Source organism: Haliaeetus leucocephalus, unplaced genomic scaffold (genome assembly GCF_000737465.1).
Source record: "Haliaeetus leucocephalus isolate CR32 unplaced genomic scaffold, Haliaeetus_leucocephalus-4.0 Scaffold2, whole genome shotgun sequence".
Classification (NCBI taxonomy): Eukaryota; Metazoa; Chordata; class Aves; order Accipitriformes; family Accipitridae; genus Haliaeetus; species Haliaeetus leucocephalus.
In genome coordinates, this window is record NW_010972438.1 from 9,008,501 (window position 1) to 9,027,357 (window position 18,857).

Consider the following 18,857-nt stretch of genomic DNA (forward strand, 5'->3'; position numbering starts at 1 on the left):
CTTCATAATTTCTCTTAAAACTAGCTTTTTTTCCCCTTTTTCATGGAAGCAGGTTTTTCTTGCAGGACTCTGAAGTGTTTATGTTGGCATTTGTTGCAGAAGATATTCTCTGGCCTCCCCTCTTTTCCCACGCCCCAAAATGCTGGTTGCCTTCGGTCCTTCGTAGCGATCGCTCCTTGCCCGCAGACCCGTGGGCAGTACCTGACGGGGAGGCAGCGTGGCAGGCTCTCGGCAGGCAGAGGCACAGCCAGAGAAACCACCCCAGTGCAAGGATAGTGACCCTCCTCGAAAACCACCGGCGAGCGCTGCTCGTTTTCAGAGGACCCTCCAACAGCCCCATTGCCCAGCATCCCCTCATTTCCCACCCGCGCTTGGGGGGAGAAGCTCTGAGCAGGCATCGGGACCAGACCTGGGTCTTGGCATTTTCGGTCCCCGTGCGGTTTCGCAGCGGTTTGACGCCTCCCGATGCGGCACTCCCAGGCGTCCGGCTCTGCGCTCCCTTGGACACCAGCGCCGACCGTGGGAGGACGACCTGAAGAGCATCGCCACGCGTGCTCAGCCCCTCGGGTCTGCCTTTTCCAGAGTTAACGACTCTGCAAACGCCCAGGGCTTCCGTCACTGCTGTCTCTGAGCTTTCCGAGCTCAGGTGCTGCTGCGGCAGCGCCCGACGGCTTCCTCCACCTGCGTGGGGCTGGGAGCAGTTTGCAGACGAAGGAGCCCGACGTGGCCACCTTGTCCCCATGCCGTGACCACAGGGACACTGTAACCTGCCGGTGCTGCCGCTCCGGGCACGGCATTTGCCCACCCTGCCCCTGGGCGCGCTGAAGCCGTGCCGTTGCGGCACAGCCCACCTCATCCGCATCTTCACCCCCATGACAGGGCAGGCCCAACACTAAGAATGGTTTGGGTGTCGTTTGGTTATTTTGGTTATTTTACATCCTGGATATGCTCTGGGCGCGTAATGGCCAGTGCTACGTCCAACCTGCGCGCTGGTGTCTTCGCACCAGTTTTGTGTCAACTCGTAGAATAACAGTGGGGCAGTGTCAGTCTGCTTTATATTTTGGGGAAACGAAGGAGTGGGAATAGTCCCAAAGACCCCCTGCCCATATCACTGGCAGCTGAGAAGTCAGGCCAAAATAGGAAGAATTAAAGGGGTCCATGGCAGTAACGTGGGTTTGGGGCACTGCTCCCTCTCCATGGCCAAGTGAACCAGCAGCCGGAGTTGTGCTCTGCACAACACTGCAGGTCTTCATCAGTGAATCAAAACTGAACCCTGAGAAAGTGGAAGTCCATTCTGCTTATTCGTGTCTGCTAAAATCTGCAAAAAGTATCCCTCCCTGACTGGCAATTCCCCTTCGAACCGATTCACCTATTCCCAGTCTTTTCTGTTTCATCTCCAGTCTTGTGCCTATGCTAGAGTTTTCTTTTTCTTGCAAAGTGCCGAAAAGCTGTTTCTTAGATCCTTTAAGTCCCTGAGTAATTTCCTGTCACTTCAAAATGACAGCACATGGTCCTAAGGACAGCACTTCTCATATTGCATGTTCCCAGCCAGAAGTGATTACTAAACACGCATGCATGCGTTTGCAGCATTCACATCTGAGCCATGTATGATGTGAATGTCACGTCAGAGAGCCCGTACAGTGATATTTAAGGACCCATGTGCATGAGAATGAGTTACTTCACTGATATTTTTTGGTTTTCAAGTTTAGATACATTTTTTCCTGCCTCTGTGAAAATATAGGCTTGCCGTAGATTTTTTTTTTTATCTTGGCATGTTGTTAATAGAGCTTTGTAATCGGTTTCTTAGTCAGTAGCATTATGAAGGTGGTAGTGTGTTTCTATGGATGTGTATAGCTAAACATGTAAAATGAACAGTGCTGTAATACCTTTGACTGGTGATGTCTGAAATATCTCTAAAGGAGAGTGTGAGTGATTTAGGACAGATTTTAATGTCTTAGGCTTCTAGTTTTTCAACGCAAATAGAAGTAGCGAATCCAAATAAAATTTAAACTGTTGACAAACACAGCAGAAAACCCACAAGCACAGTGAAGAAACTCCCAAATTTCTATACTTTAGAATGGGTTGATTTTTTTTCTGATAATTAGCATAATTAAAGATGAATGAAGTCATTTATTGTAAATTGAACAGACAAAATCTTCTCTGCCACATTACAGCTGCGTGCCTTTACGGTGGAGCTCTGAATAGATCCTCTACAAGAAACCTTTGTATTAAAATAGCAGTGCCTAATTCCTGCGATTAGCACTGTCTGTGCAGACTAGCACTCTAAAGCACTGTTCTCTTTACAATAAAGGTAGTTTCCATGGGATGCACATTCTTTTTGCGATATGTGGCCTAACATCCTTCCCTGTGCTTTATTACAACTAATATACTTCTTTATTATCTTTTTCTACCAACTCTGAAGGCCTTTGCTTGGTGGTCAGACTTAATGGTTGAGCACGCGGAGACCTTCCTGTCACTGTTTGCAGTGGATATGGATGCTGCGTTAGAGGTGCAACCCCCAGACACCTGGGACAGCTTTCCGCTCTTTCAGCTTCTAAACGATTCCCTCCGTAGTGACTGTATGTATTGTATTTTGATCATTTCTTTTTCAGTGGGCAGCTCAGGTTACTGATAATGCTTTCAGCCTCTCCATACTGCACAGAGAACTGAGATGGGTAGAGATTTACAGTACATACTCTTTTAGCATCAGCTTGATTTTGTTCCATTTCCACTAGAAAAAAGCACACAGACACCCCTTAGATCAAATGCCTCAGTCAAAGGTGAGAAGTTGAACTTTTATTTTGCTTCATCTTCTCAAGTCTCTTCATAATGGCTGCCTGATAAGCAGGGAATTAGGTACTCTACCTCACTGTCATTAAATGTGTGTATCGTTTTATATGTGTGTACTGCATTTATTTAACATGGAGTAAACCAGTCCCTGCTTTAAAAGATTTTACTGAAGGGAGGAAAATATTAAAGTAAACAGACGCAGGAGTAGTTCAGAAGAGTAGTGCTTTGTGAAATAAAGCTCTTCTCCAAAGCACGTGGGCCCATGCCTTCAAAACCCGGAGGATCTGGCACTCTCCCGGGTGGTCTGACTGCTCCCCGGGGAGCTGGTGGCAGAATTGGCATTGCCTTCAGTTAGGTCCCAGACCAGGGCCCCAGTTAGCTTTCTAAGATCACATGAGAAAGCCAGGGACTTATCCTCAGAGAACAATTTCCAGCATCATGGTAGGGAGTAGCCAGAGAAGAAATGATTCTCCTACCTGCTAAAGCCATAATGTTTGCCATGCTGTATTTCTTACATCCATTTTATTCACAGGAAGTAATGATGTATTTGTAAGTTTGACATTAATGGAAAAGAAGATTTGTTGTCTGTTTTTTTGTTTGGAGTAAGAAGCCATTCCTGCTGTCTTTGTCGTGAACACTGATGCCAGCTCCTGTTATGTTCTTGAAGTTTCTTCCTGTTCGCTGACAAATTCGTTGTGTAATGACGTGCCACGCTGTGGTTTGTTACAGAGGTTCTAGTAACAGTAGTGTCTTACTATACTTTTATTTATCTATTCTAGATAATTTGTGCAATGGAAAATTCCACAAACACCTCCAAGACCTGTTTGCTCCACTTGTTGTTAGATATGTCGATCTGATGGAGTCCTCAATTGCACAGTCAATTCACAGGGGCTTTGAGCGGGAGTCATGGGAGCCAGTAAAGTAAGGAAACCTCCTTTGATACAATCGGAATTTGGGTGCAAATGGATGGAGATTCATACAGAGATGAATTAGCAAACGTTAGACTGGACATGCCGAAAGTGCGTTAGATTTTCTAGTTTAATGCTAAAAATAGAAGGCCTGATCTCTTCAGGGTTTTCAAGTTAATGAGGGAAATGGTATTTGCTTTTTAAAATGCATTGCTGCCTCAGTTTGAACCGTGTGCCTTTGGACATGGAAGCATGAAAATGTGAAAACCTTCTTAGCTGGCATGGCTTTTTGGATCCCGTTCTAAAAGGCCTTTTCCAGTGCTGCTTTTGAACTCGAATAGCTCCTTTTCAGAACAAAAAAACTTGCTTCACTGTGTTCAGTCCAGCCCAATAACCTGTGTGAGTCATTGCTGTACTTATTCTTCCCAATACTCATTTTTTTCCACCCACCCCGTGGAGGGATGGTGCAGCGTTGTGGTTCTCACGTCAGCCCCGCGGCTGATGGCTGCACGTGTCCCCGTGTCCCAGGGCAGCTCTGCCGGGTCCCAGCTCCCTTGCCTGTAGGATTAGGTGTGCAGAAACCATGGTGAAATACAGGAGAGATGATTCAAGCAGAATCAATTATTAAATTTGGAGAACTAGGAATTTACCAGCAAGGAATGAGTAGCCTGAGAGAAACCCAAATTGAACTCAAGAGCTGGTGGATGATAAAAACGTGACATGTGCTTTGGATTACTGTTGTTATTTCACGGGTTTTGAAGCATTGCTGAACTCTGTCACGCTTGCTCTAAAAAGCCAAGTCAGATCCTACAAAGGAAAAGAACTGACTTTTCCTTCTAATAAGGGTATTAAAAGAGAAAGTTCGACCCTTTGCAAACAACATTTGTCTGGTGGTGCCTCAGACAGGGGATTGGGACCAGGTGACCTCTTGGAGAGACTATTTTCCCTGCTTTTTTGTGATTCTCCAGGCAAAGTTAAGTGGCGCTGCACTCTCGGAGGTTGCTGTATAAAAGAACGTGTGGTCTTTCAGGGCTTTTCACACCAAATATGTTCCGTTTACAAGGAAAAGAGATTTTGTTCAGCAGCCAGCCTCCCATATGCAACCTGGAGTCTGAGTACCCAGGTTTTTTTCCTTTCTTTCTTGTGCATCCTCAGCATTCGTAAGGATTCTGCCTGCCAAATCTCAGGCCTTTTCTTGACACCTGATCATCCCCTCTGTTTTGAGTGGGGTTAAGTGGCTGGCATTCAGGAGCCTCTCTCACTTTCCATTTGCTGTCTTTGGTCTGCAGGCTAACAGGATTAAAAATCCTAAAAAATCTTGTTTCAAATAAGCAGATGTGACCCAGAAAACATACAAGAAATAGATCTTTCGAGTAGGAGAATGCCATTTTTACAGCCACTCCTTCAAGCAGAATTGCACTTTGAAGTTAGCATTAACTTTAGTTTCAGAGCTCTGCTTTAGTAACGATTATGTTTGTATTTCCTTGTCTGTTGTGAAACAGAGGCAGTTAACTCTGTGTACCTGTCCGCCTCAGTCAAGCAGTCAATAAGCAATTTGTTCTGCTTTTTTCTTTTGTCAGAAGCTGACATCATTTTGGCTTTTAGTGACTTTAGTGGCTTAACTATAGAGATGTCCATAAGTACTTGGCTGTGGTGCTTGCCTGTCAAAATGCTTTGTCCCTGGGTATGCCATTATCTATTATTTTCAAGTTATCTTTGATAATTGTAGAATATCTTTTCTTAGTTCTCTTGTAATGGTTATTCCGTTCTGGAGTTCCAGTTCCAGAGTGCTTTGAGCATTGCAGTTTCAAGCAAAAGCCCAGGATGGACTATCTGTCTCACAGACTTGGGTATTTAAAAGATTTCTTCCAGCAGGAAAGTGGGTGCTTTTCACAAGAACCTTGTGTCCATCTGGTGAAAAGATGCACTCTGGGGTTTTTTTCACTAGTTGGTATTTTGTTCTTGTGTCTCGCACACAAAAGTGCAAGTTGCAAATGCTGGCTTAATGCGATGTGACCCAGTGAAGGAAGGCACCAGCGAATGCACAAAGGGTGGCACATAGAGTGTAAGGGAAAAAAGGGGTGTCATTCGTTCCTAGGATCTTCTGACACTTTTGATGGGCTGTTCAGAACTAAATGTTAAGGCATCTTCATCTTTTGCCTCCTGGGCAGACCACCTGCTCCTCTTTGTCTGATCGACAGTGAACTTGCAGAAAAAATCAGGTCAGAGACTTGTTTTGTTTGATTTGCCCTCCTGTATCTACTGCCTTCTCCCCCCACAAGTCCATACTGCAGCACAGTTAAATTTTTGGCCACTGATTCTCAAATAATAGTTTGGACCAGCCAATTCCCATCCAAGTCATGCCCTTCCATTGCCGCCTCTCCAGCAGAGCTTTTTGGGAATTGGAAACACTGCAGTATGTTTTCCCATGGCTTTCCTCTGCTTTGAAGAAAGGCCTTCGGGTTGGTCGGAAAGGTAGATCATCGTGGCTGTCCGTTCCACCGAGCTTACTGTTCGTCCTGCTTTGGATCTCTACAATTAATTGGGAGAAGGAAATCTTACTATCCCCTGTTAACCAAGAAATTATTCCACAACACGGAGTCTTTTGAAAGGGTTTCTCTATGCTCGTGCTTGCAATCAAGGCTGAAATACGTAGCCCTCCATAACCTGACCAGATGGCAGTTTGCAAGCATGTATTTCTTCTATTTTCATTGCTGAATACTCTGCACCTTATGCTATGAGGAGTTAGGTATAGAAATCACAAACAGTGAGAGAGATACTGTTAAGTATTGAAAACATGGGGGGAAAAAGCATCGATGAAATATGCTCATGAGGGCTATGTAATCTGCCTCTGCAGAGCTGCTGAATTTGCAGGGGGTCCGTGCCCTATAGCTAGAGCAGCTGGTGTGCTTGTATGAATCCACGCAGAGAAATGTGGAACACTTGTCCTTCGCACAGTCATCCAAATACGGAGGATACAGAGTAGGTCTGTTCTCTGGTGAGTTGAGAGGTCTTGGAAAAGTAGGGTTTGCAATGGGGTTTTTTTCATGCTAGCTTCTGGGAGAACGCTGATTTATCTTGCAGCCAGCAGACACGTATGTGTGTGTGTGTGTGTGTCTCTGTGTGTGTGTCTGTGTTGAAAGATCTTTCTGAGCAAATGCTAAAGCTGGTGCAATGACAACCAGTTTCAATCGCTTGACGAGGACGTTACTTATTGACCTATGGCTGTCTCTACCACACTGTAGTCCTGGCTTTAGCATCTATTAATTGCTCACTAACCCTTTGCAAACTATTTACAAATATATCATTAATATAAAAATAAGAACTTGAACAGTATGATTATACTAATCATTTTATAAGGTTGTACTACTACAAAACGCTAGTGAAAAATGTTTCCCCTTAAAAGAAGCACCGTTGTAGTGAAAAATGAGTATTTTTGTTACTATTTTGGGTGTCAGTCACAGAAAGAGCACAGATTTGACTGCCTACTTCACTATCAAGCTCTTTGCTTCACATCAAGGCTTTTGTGAAAAGATCTGCTCTTGAGCATTTGCTCAGCCTAGGCAGTAAGGTAGTAAGTGTTTATAGTGATGGAAGAGACAGGCGTTTGCGCCTTCCATCACTAAATCATTTCAGGCATCCCGTAGGAACTGAGCATTTAAGTATGGACGAGGGTCTCTTCTAGCTCTGTTCTGAAGCCAGGAGACAACTCAGTAAAAATACTGTGATTTTTCTGCCCTCCTTTCAGTACTAGGGTAGCTCTACAGGAGCGGCCCCTGTGCAATTGGACTTGTTTTCTGTGATAGGTGCTACAGTACAGTGGGAGCGTTGGGATGTTGTCCAGGGGTGTATTGCCAGTCTGTTTGCACTGAGAATTTCCCAGCAGGCAGTACAGGTGAAAGCCGTTTACGCAGCTAACAGACACAAACAGGGGTGAATCAGAAGAAGCCAAGAAAACAAGCAGTACAGCTCCAGAGAATGCATCTTTTATCAAACATATCAGGATCCAGTCCCGAAGCTGAGTTGTCTTAAATCAGACAGCCCTCATCTTGTTGATGCAAATGCCCACATTCCCTGCCTGATGGCTGAGGTTATATTTAGCCATCTATATTAAATAGGCATGGCTGGCTTCTAGAAACAGTTTCTCATCTTGGACCTGTAGTTTTATGGTCTGAGCAACTGCAGGCTGGAACATTTGTTGGTAATATTAATCATTTTTTACAGGTCTCACTGCAACTGTTAGTCAGATAATTAGATCGGTTGAACCTGCAAAACTGTGCATGTCAATTCAGGAGAATATTTTTAAAATTAGTTACTGTATGTTAACATAATATACTCCATTATTTTGCTGTTTTGTTTTGTTTTAAGAGTACTAACTTATTCTTGCAACATATCCTTGCATCAGCAAAATAATGTGTTGTATAAAAGAAATATGTTTCCGTGTGAATATAGTATACTGTTTACTCTAGAAGTCATATTTTATTAATACAGTGTTTTTATTAATATAACACTGTCACTTCTTGAATTTTAATATTAAAACCAAAGGTCCTCTGATTTATGTATTTACCATCTGGCTAAGTTATTTAAGTTGCTTTTCCTTATACATTTATATGTTGTCCACCTCTTGCTATTTCTTTATTTATTCCATATCAGTATCTAACCACATGCACTGCCATTTCTGAAGATTTAACACTCTCTCAATCACTATGGAGTCTGTGTCTCATTCAATAATCATATCATCTTAATAGCAGATACAGTATGAATGGAAACAATGGACAGCTTTGTTACGTTAGTCAATTCTCCTATCTGCTTACTGCCTTACAAAGAGAACGAGCAGATAGCGTGAAGTCAAATCTACTAAGAATCATAGAAACAAAAGGAAACAAGAACATACTTTTTTATTTTTTCCACTAAAAAAAGACTTTGGATTGTGGTTTTCCTCCCCAACAAGGGATTTTATTCACAAAGGGAGAATGAGGATAGTCTGTTCCCTAAGACATGCCACTGATGACAAGCTGAGCTTGCAAAGATGTGGTTCAAATCTTCTGTTGCATTAGGAAACATTTATTCAGTATAACCAGCTCAATTCCATTACTTTGGTTTTTGATATATAAAACTTGCAGTAAAAAATGGAGTTCAAAATATGACTCAAGGAAGTTGCTAAGATTTTAATATTCCCTGAAAGACATAGTGTATAATTTGATAGTTTTCCAAGAGTCCAGATAATGCTGCCTGTACAGTACCTAATTTAATGCAGGGCAATGGGAGAGACCTCCTAATGTGGCATGTCCCGGTGCGGTCCCTGAGAGCTGGGAAGTTTGAACGCTGAAGCTGTGCCCAGGAACATCAACAGAAAAGCTTTCAGTAGCTTCAGCAGTGCAGGGTGAAGCTGAAATCCTGAAGTCTTGATTCCATTTTCACTGAGCCCAAATAATGATCTGGTGAAAACAATATCAAAGCATCTGGTTTTGTTCCTGAAATGGGACTGTAAAACCATCTATGGATTGTGTCCCAGTGTGCCATACAGTATTACTAGATTAAGGCAGAAACAAGATATATTTCTGAAACTGGCTTCTGATTCCCAAATCCCATGACATTTTTATTTTGCATAAAATTTAACTGTGATGAGATACTCATTAAAAAAGAATTAGACCAATTATAACATCTAGAGACCTAGCACACTAAAATATGTCAGGGTGTTTTGCAAACTTTGGGCATGTGGTGCTGTTAAACTGCACGTTGTTTCAGGAGAGTGTGTTGCATTAAATTAATGCACTGGCCCACTTTTAAAAGATCTCTTATTTGCATAACAGTTGCATGTCTGAAAATATTTATCAAAGGCATGATGCCCAAGTACACATGCTTGATAAATTAACCTTTGAATGTCTTAATCACCCTGTGGCCCATTTCCAGCCAAGAAACGTTCATATACCAGTCCTGGATTTATTAAGTGCAATTAATTCAAGTGTACACGTAGAGCTGGGCAGCCTGCGGGACCCATTTTCTCCACACCCCAGAATGCAAGGGCAGAATCAGGGCATGAGTCTTCACTGAGGAAGAACCTTGTGGTTCACCATTTCATTGCTCCAGATTAGCACATCTTCATTATTTGTAGAGTACAACATAAACAGAGAGGTTCTGGAGTGAAATCCTGACTCCTGAATTTGGTGGCAAGAAGAACTCTTACGGACTTCTGCAGGGCTGGAACGTCAAACTCTCTGTTTATTATTTTGACTCTCAATTCTCTAGTAGATCTCTTAGTTTAGCTCTTTCATCCAACCTAACTGTGAGAACTGAGGCTCACTTCCTTACGAGAGAAATTTTTCCGAGGAAAGGCTGCTCTCTGGACTTTGGAATGGTATCAGGACTTGAAGGTGGAGTTATTTTCTGTGGGTGTTTGAGTACTCTCTTAATTTGCTGCTTTGTGATTCTTCTTCTTTTCATTCTGCTTTTTTTTTTTGAAGTAACTCGCTTTTTATTGCAGACTGCAAACCCAGTACACTTAAGCTTCCATACTCATGCTTCTTTCTGAAATGTTTTGCTTTAGTTTTTTAACTGTCATCGTGCTGTGAACTTTGCAGATTTGTTTATGAGTGTCACGTGCTTCTGCTACATCTGCATTGTCACTGTTATGGTATTTTTTCTTTCTGTCTGTTTCTTCCACAGGAGTTTAACAAGTAATCTGCCCAATGTGAATCTACCAAATGTGAATCTCCCTAAAGTACCAAATCTACCAGTTAACATCCCGCTAGGCATCCCACAAATGCCTAGCTTTTCTGCACCGTCATGGATGGCTGCTATTTATGATTCTGAGTGTGTATTCAGTTCAAATTAGATCTCATTTAAATTTAAAGTAATCTTGGCATGGATATGTATTGTTTGTTTCTGTGCATTATATAAAACTTTAAAAGAGTGATACAGTTAATTAGACATTTTCTGAATGAGACACTAGTGAATTTCTGGCATGTGTATTTTGAGGATTTTTTTGTATAAATCTTGAAAATTTGTCTTACTCCCACTGAGAGTTTGAGCAAGTATCTTGCTTTACAAAATAGCTGTCAACAATGGGACATGGTCTGAAGAACATACGAACCACAGAACTTGTAATGCAACATGATGTGTCTCAGCAAAGAGTTTTGTCCAAAAGAGAAGATGAATCAATTTCAATGCCAGTCAACCAATTTCTGTGGACCAGATGTAGATCTAAAAGTGAATTTTATTTAATGCAAGCTCTGCATTTCCAAGATAATAATTTTTGTCTTGATTTTGATGAAACAGTTCAACAAAGAGTAACACCCTGCAACAGTTTTTATTCATGTTGGGGGCGGCCCCAGAGAGCAATTAAAGCAATTCGTTATAGCCTGAATAATGCCGTGACCAACCAAAGAAAGATATTTTCAATGTGAGCTTTAGGTTATGGCCTGGAAAATTGGGCACAGTATCAAAGCAGTCGGTCTGTAGGAGCCTTGTGCTCTGTGCTCCCAGCTCCCTGTCCGAGAATCCCAGGGTCCGCAGGTGGAGCCCAGGGGGGACACACCGCAAATCCCGAGCAGAGATTAGGCAAGTTCTCTTCTCACAGCAGATTTCCCTTTAAAGTCCCGGCCACCAAGCAGCGTGGAGGGTGGTACACAGTGGCTCAACCCAAATTTCGTCATTTGAGGTTGCTCATCTCCCAAGAAGTCCTAGCACAGGAACTGAGATCTTGCCAGTTCTCCTAAATTCCTAGAGGGTTATTCAAGGTTGGCATAGGGTGGTCTCAGCCAGCACTGCACAGATGTCTTGCTTTTTCCCTACCTTCTCACTTAAAACTGAAGGACCCCCCCCCAAAACTACCCCCTTCACTGTTACTGAAACACCCTCGATTACATCTACACCTGGAGTCCACCAAAACGCTTCTGCCATTAGCCTCGCGCAGGCTGTATTGCAGAGCAGTGGTAACGAACCAAAGGAAAACAAACACCGATGTTTGATTTTTTAATAGATTTTTAAAACTTTTTAAATATTAGCACGGTCGTTTATGTTTCAAAGCTATACAACTCATATTCATGCTAAGATAGCTATATTAAAGGCTAGCTTAGGCAGTTGTCTGTAAAGAGTACTTGAAAGTTTTAATCTTTCTCTGTGCATGCTTTGTGGTATTGCCCTTGAAAAGATAAGAATCATGTCATGACAGAAAATTAGATAATCCCTCTGAAAACGCTTGAGAATAAGTGGTATATTGCAAGCTGCCTGCATGATTAGAGTGACTGCGGTGCTCGCAAGCAAAATACTACGAGTGCATCTTGGAAATGAATATACTATATTGCTTACTTGCATGGAGCCCTAATCAAAAGTGAGAAAAAGACCAAGAATAATACTTTTTAAATTTTAAAACCAAATGGATGTCATAATGTTGCTGTAGTAAATACCAATTATTGTATTTGTATGTATTTAATTATTTAAAACATAAATTCACGCAGTTCCAAAACTGGATTTAGACTGTTAAAGCTCATTTATACCCAAGCACAGGTTTGAACCAGGCGCAACTAAAAACTGATAGTAGATGAACACTTGAGACTCTTGTACGAACCGGTCCCCTGGTTAAAGGAAATGCCTGATTCTTTATCTTTTCATCTCCTTGGTTTCCTTTTACTCACCCTTCCCCTCCATCAAGGACATGTTACCTGTTGCTTAGTGTCAGACACGTTTCTCCTACAACCAAGATGGTCCATTCTTTATCTCGTTACCTCTGTTAGCACAGGACCCCACAGGACCCCTCTAGCATGTTGGACTACGGTTCTCACCTTGCAGGAGCCGTGTATGCATTAGCTCCGATCTCCTCTAGCATTAACTCAATGCAGCTGGCATCTGTCACAATAGAAACACCCTCCCTCATCTGTTTCTATAGATGATGTCAGCACAAGTGGTAATGCATGGTGTGTTAAATATCTTATAAATTACCGTGTTAGCATTAGTGGTATGCGAGGAGGGGGTTGAAACTCTTGAAGCTCCCTTGGTAATTGTTCGGAAAAAAAAAAGTGAGGGAGAGGGAGAGAGGGAAAGAAAAGGGTTATGGATGCATAAATTTCTCTGCATAAACAGAGCGCAATCCAGTTCTGTATTTTTATTCTGTAAGTGGAGGTTTGAGATATAATTATACTGTGAAAAGAGCCGGTGTAGCTACACACTGCAGGACCAAAGCCTTCCATCTGGGCAGGGGTGTGGGTACGAGAATATATGCTTGGGCGAGAAATTCAGAGTTTTGTGACAGACCAAAGATGTTGCAAAATAAATTTTTTAAAAAATGGAAATTTGTTGTCCTATAGATGCCTTTGCAATGGGCAGATCTGTGAAACGGTGCAACGGGCAATCCTGCCAAAACTCCTGGATATGAGATGTCTAGTGCCCTTAGCCCAGTTGATTTACTCCGATTTTTTTTCAGCTGTTCAAGAGATAAAGCGTGTCCTCGCTCACCACTTGTTAGCACTGTCCCTTACCTGGAAATGGGGGCCTCACTGTGGGGGGACAAGGCAAACTTGAGGTATAATTTGGAGGGGGGAGAATTGCATGAAACCCTAAATCTTAATAACTGCGTACAGTCTAGTATGGCAGTTATTATTGATGAAGGATTTTCTACCACAATTTCTAGCCTTAATTCTTAATAATCACATATGTTAATGTGGTTATTAACTAAGGCTGATTTTTACCATACACACATTCTTCCTGTTAATATGTGTAACTCATAATGTTGTCTTACTCATCTGGTCTGGAAAGTTTTGTGGGTTTTGACAGCAAGGTAGATTAGGCAACTGTATGGTAAAACTCAAAATCCTGATGGTGGAGATTGCCAGCGTTGTCCTGTGTATGAAACTACTGTCTGCTCTACACTTGTTGCAGGAATGGTCTCCACATCAGGTTACAAAGAGCCTGATGCCACTTATGACTTTTGTTCTCATTTTGCCCTGCCAGCAATGGATCAGGCACCTCGGAAGATCTGTTCTGGAAACTTGATGCCCTACAGACCTTCATCCGGGATTTGCACTGGCCTGAGGAGGAGTTTGGAAAACACTTAGAGCAACGCTTGAAGCTTATGGCGAGCGACATGATCGAGTCCTGCGTGAAAAGGTACGTGCCCATGAGCGAACTAGTCATGTTTCTCGTAGAAGCTCACAGGATGCAATGTTTTTTTCTGTCTTATTATTGATGAAGCTTCACTTCAGCGACCATTTATTAGTGACCCCAGCTCACATCTACCCAGCACAGACGTGGTGGCAAGCCACCCTGTTGCTGTGAATTGTAGACTCTCCCAAGTGAGCACTTCTCCGTTGAGACTCTGGAGAGTGCATATGCACAGTAAGGCGATAAATCACCCAGTCTTTCAAGCTTTATAGGTAGCTACTTATTTTCCATGCCGCACGTGAGGTCAAGTCTTTGTAAATGCAGTTTGGTGTCGACATGGTTGAGTGCTGAAGGCATAGCCCTAAGTAAGATCCCAGCACCCACCTAAAAAACAGAGATCCATGACAAAACAAGCAAAAAAAATGATCCAAAAAGGGAATAGTGTGTAGCTTGGCACACAGGTTTCACATCTGCCGCCGACTGAGAAAAGCTGTTGTACCATCAGCCATAGGATATTCACCTGCAGATCTTCCAAACCGGAGAGATTTCTTTCAAAAACTTCTAGACATACAGGCAGCTGTCATCTTGAAAGCAAAATGTTGAGATTAAATTTCTAACCTTTCCACAGTAATTTATGTCCATCTGGCATCAGAGGTGATGAGGCAGGAGGAAGAAATGAACTTTGCATTCCATTGTGCAGAAATTAATAGACAAGGAGACGAACCAAAGGAAAAATGGGTGCCAAATACAGCTGGTACATGCTAATATTAGCTGCAATGTGTGATGTGGCTGTTCTGTACCACAGTCGCCTGGCCACTCCGCAAGTGTGAGCGCGGCATTTATTGTTCGCACGTTCCTCACAGTCTGGATGTACAACGTCACCGTAGGAGAAGGCACATTCGGTCCCCGAGATGTAGGCAGGAGACTCGCCCGCTGCAAGGCAGACAGCTCGAGGCTTGCTCTCTTACCATTCTGGAATAAACCCCAGTGCATTTTAAGTGCAATGAGATGGTCTTGATGTCTTTGGCATTGAGCAAGGCCCCCTTTATTGCAGCAGCTCACCTTTGGTCCTTTGGCTGACACGAACGCTGAGCTTCAGTTGTCCTCCAGTTGTCAGACTGTCCTTTAGGAGCAAACCCAGTGCTGGAGCCCTGCTCTCTGCTCTGCCCCCAGCACCACCAGCAAAACACTTATTTCTTTTTTTTTCTTTTTTTTTTTAATTGGAACCAAGGCACCTTTGCTGCACCTGCAGTGCAGGTTAGCTCAGCTGAGATAACTGGGAAAAATAAGCAAGTTTCCAGGTACATGTGAAGAAGGGCTTGTGTGCCTGAAAGCCGGAATTTTTTTCCCAACTGCTTCAACCTTTCTACAAATATGTTGCCCCTCTGTAAAAACCTGGCCCAGCTTGTAATGGTATGACTATATATAATGGTTCTGAGCATAAGTAAGTAGGAACATGCTCATCTCCACAAGGAGATGGAAAATCCCAGTCACTTTGGGTCCTTTCAGTAATTATCAAGATTCTAGTCCCCGAGTCCAGGCTAAATCTGGCACTGGTAATTAAATCAGTTCAAATGCCACTGCTGATGTAAACCAATATGCTGCCTTCCCTATTTATATCACCTGCAAACAGGGCCTGGCTAAGGTTTCTTTAGCAATTTCAGTTTGACACAACATTTTTCTTCGCGTCTGTCTCTGAACTGTTGAATACCATGGAGGAGCCACCCCGCCTTCCGCACTTGGTTGTATTTCGGTGCTGTCAGGAAAGCAGCCCTTGCAAGGAAGGCCTGTTTCCCTAATAAATCTGGGCAGGAGGACCTAGGTACCAGCTCAGATCTGGTCCCAAGAACAGGAGTTTCACATTTATAAATGAGTTTTCATTTGCATAACCCTTGGGGATCGTTCAAGATCAGAGTTATTCCTGAGCTGCAGCTGATATTATTTGTTATTTCTAAATTGAAGCTCCTATGTTAATTTGTTGGCAGATTCTGTCTGATGTGATAATTGTTCTGTGTTAGGTTAGATTAGTGAAGTACCTCTGGAATCTGCAGAGGGGCTCCAAAAAAAGGCAAGGCAATGCCCACCGTAATGCAGAGTATTCCGCATGTTAGAGTCACAAATGCCTCGGTATTTTAAAATATGACACAGGATCAAATTTTGTAGTCCTTGGCCCAGCAAAGCTCTTGGTGTAACACAGTTTGTAACTGCCAGGATGTCGAATTTGAGCTCGGTGAAACCTCAGGAGAGCAGAGAGGTGTGGGCTCGTGCGATGCGTCTGCGTGTGTTCATACATACGTGCGTGACTGCGCCCGTGCACATTTTGCAGACGTATTCTGGTGAATATGTATGGTTCAGGGAAACCACTTCTATAAACTTAGGAGACAACTGGGAACTTTCAGCAAGCAAATACAATCGTGTAGACCTAAAAATGCAACGAGCTGGCAATGTCCCTTCAGTTGAGCGATGAACGAGTTTCTGTTATTTGTAGTTGGTATCATGGAGCAATAGGAGCTTCCTTTAATGTGTCAGGCTTGCCTTTTGTCTGTGGTTATAAATCAGCTAATGCAACCAAATTATAGGTGTACATTGACACTGCTGTTTGTAACATCATCACACTGTTTATCAAGCATGAGAAAGTCATAGTTTCCTTGAAACCATTGCACACTTTATAAATAGTGTGTATTATGGAAAGTGGGTTTATTTTTAAACTGGAAAATCGTTTTTAGTAAAAGCACATTTGTAACAATTGCAGTGTAGCACTCCCAGCAGCATTCAGCTTTCTGGTTTCTTGAACTCTTAGTATTGTTTCACATTATTATTATTATTATTATTATTATTATCATCATCATTATCTTCAGTATGTTTAAAAGCAACTGAAATGTCTTTTTCTACTTTCCTTAACAGAACCAGGATTGCATTTGAAGTAAAGCTGCAGAAAACCAGCCGATCAACAGATTTCCGAGTCCCTCAATCAATATGCACCATGTTTAATGTCATGGTGGATGCCAAAGCTCAATCAACAAAGCTTTGCAGTATGGAAATGGGCCAAGAGGTAAAAATGCAGGTTCTTCCTTTCACAGCTTTTAAAGGCAATATCATGAAATTTCCGATCTCCTGTTGTGCTGGTTTCAGAGACATTATATCAGTTGTGGATTTAGCCTTCCATATAAAGTGTGCAGATGAATATGCAGGGGGTTGCTCTCAAATAAATCTAATGAATATAAACATTTGGAATCCCTGTCACTTAGGATTGGCTTTTTGCAAGGACTGTGGTATGCATAGGGTATCTCTTAAGCTTGGTTGATGCATGATGACCGTATATATTGAGTCATTAACTGCACCTTGGAGCCAGATGTCGGCAGCACACTTTCTGTATATGACTATTTTCTGTAGACAAACGTAAGGAAAACAGAAGTGCCAAGTTGTTGCTGTGATGCTTGTAAGAAAAAAAAAAAAAACAAAATCCAAACCAAACACCAAAATAGATGGCTTCCAAAAGTAGATTGAAATTCCAGCTGCTGTGACTTCCTTGAGTATTGGCTATAACCACCATGCTTGATGATCCTGGATTTCCAGGTTCTTAATGACTCAAGTCTTCAAACAACAAATCTGTTTTAATTAATTGCTGATACTTTTTTCCTTCTGAAGCCATAGTTGCAGGTTGAAGTTTCTGTGAATCAATCTATGAATTAGAAAGAAATGGTAAATTGGACTAGCTTAAATGCATCATAATGATTATTTTGCTACAGTGGCTTCAAGCCAAATTAAATATTCGTATACCAGTGCAGAATAAATTCACAAATACTGTTTGGTTCTCCTATCCTGCTGTTTGTCGGCACTTCCTAGATAAGCCCTTTTGCTACAAGTCTCCATGGTCAGATTTTGCAGTGCATCATTGCAAGCTGTTGGGTTTTGGTTTTTTTTCAATTGTTTACCTCACCCTGCTCCTCTGAGAGGACTTGCTCCAAAGCCACTGGATGCAGCAGGGATCCTTGCCCTGATGTCAGTGGTGTTTGGATCAGATCCAGCTGTTCTTTTGATTTTTCTGATACATGTTTTAGTTATGACATTTTATTTGTGACAGTCGCCTTGCAAGAGAGTTTTCATACTGCTTATCATCAGGTTCTTCCCTTGTCCTCCAGGTCAGCTGAGGCAGATCTTGAGTGGGCTTTTGTTGTCTAAGCCTGGACATGAACTTCTCTACCATTTTCCGTTCCATATTCATACCCATCACCTCCCCAAATCCCTCAGCCTGCAGCTGCTGCAGCATCTGCCCTGGCAGTGCCCCGTCAGCCAGGAGGGGCCGTGGTTGCGATGCTCCCCACTGCAAACCAGGATCAAACCCTTGTGCGTTATACTAGCACAGTCCCTGGGGATGGGGATGTTTCGAAGAGCAAGCACACTCCAATATCGTGACAGAGCAAGCACATTGCATTCATAAAGCCGTCAGGTTAAGTATTCAGATGGCACGAGACCGATACCGTCGGCTGCATCTGGATACCCTGTGACCAGGCACTCACAGCATCTTTTCATGCTAACTTCTGACGCTCTGTGCTTGCCACAGTTTCCTCCAAATTCTGAGCGTCAGTCACCGTGCACGTTGGGCCTGAGTCAAACTGCAAGTGAGAGGGGAGCAGGCGGCAGCGCGGTCGTTTCTCGGCTGCAGTGGGGATGAGCTCTGCAAATCTGCCTGTGCCGCTTCAAGAAGGTGTTTGGTACGGCAGCTCGGAGACAGCCTAACTCCTCTGGCAAGCAGCAGTTGCTGGGGCATGAGGTTTTTAACAGATAGCTGAACTAATAGACCTGTAAAGCAGTTGTAAATTATCGGTGCATAAGTTACCATTTCGGGCTGCAGTATTTTATGCACCCTCCCTTTTTCTTTTCTTTCTTTTAATGAGTGTTCCTTCCTCCCCCTCCATTTGCTCGTGCCACTCCATATTTTGGCTGCCTCCATCTCCTCTTCTTGAAGCTGTATAAACCTGTGCCCTGAGATGGTCGTGCTATGGGCGGGTAAAAGTTAGGATATAGATCTGTTGTCACAGCCCGTGAGGGGAGGACAAA

The 18,857-nt window shown here is 42.8% G+C and overlaps 1 protein-coding gene across 1 annotated transcript in view; it reads left to right on the forward strand.

Moving 5' to 3' along the window:
• Positions 1–18,857, forward strand: part of CADPS (Ca++-dependent secretion activator) — a 185,117-nt gene that overhangs the window by 131,324 nt on the left and 34,936 nt on the right. The window contains exons 20-24 of the mRNA XM_010573333.1: positions 2,423–2,579; positions 3,570–3,711; positions 10,365–10,511; positions 13,647–13,802; positions 16,701–16,848. Coding sequence (XP_010571635.1) covers positions 2,423–2,579; positions 3,570–3,711; positions 10,365–10,511; positions 13,647–13,802; positions 16,701–16,848 — 750 coding nt within the window. The remainder of the gene's footprint in view (positions 1–2,422; positions 2,580–3,569; positions 3,712–10,364; positions 10,512–13,646; positions 13,803–16,700; positions 16,849–18,857) is intronic.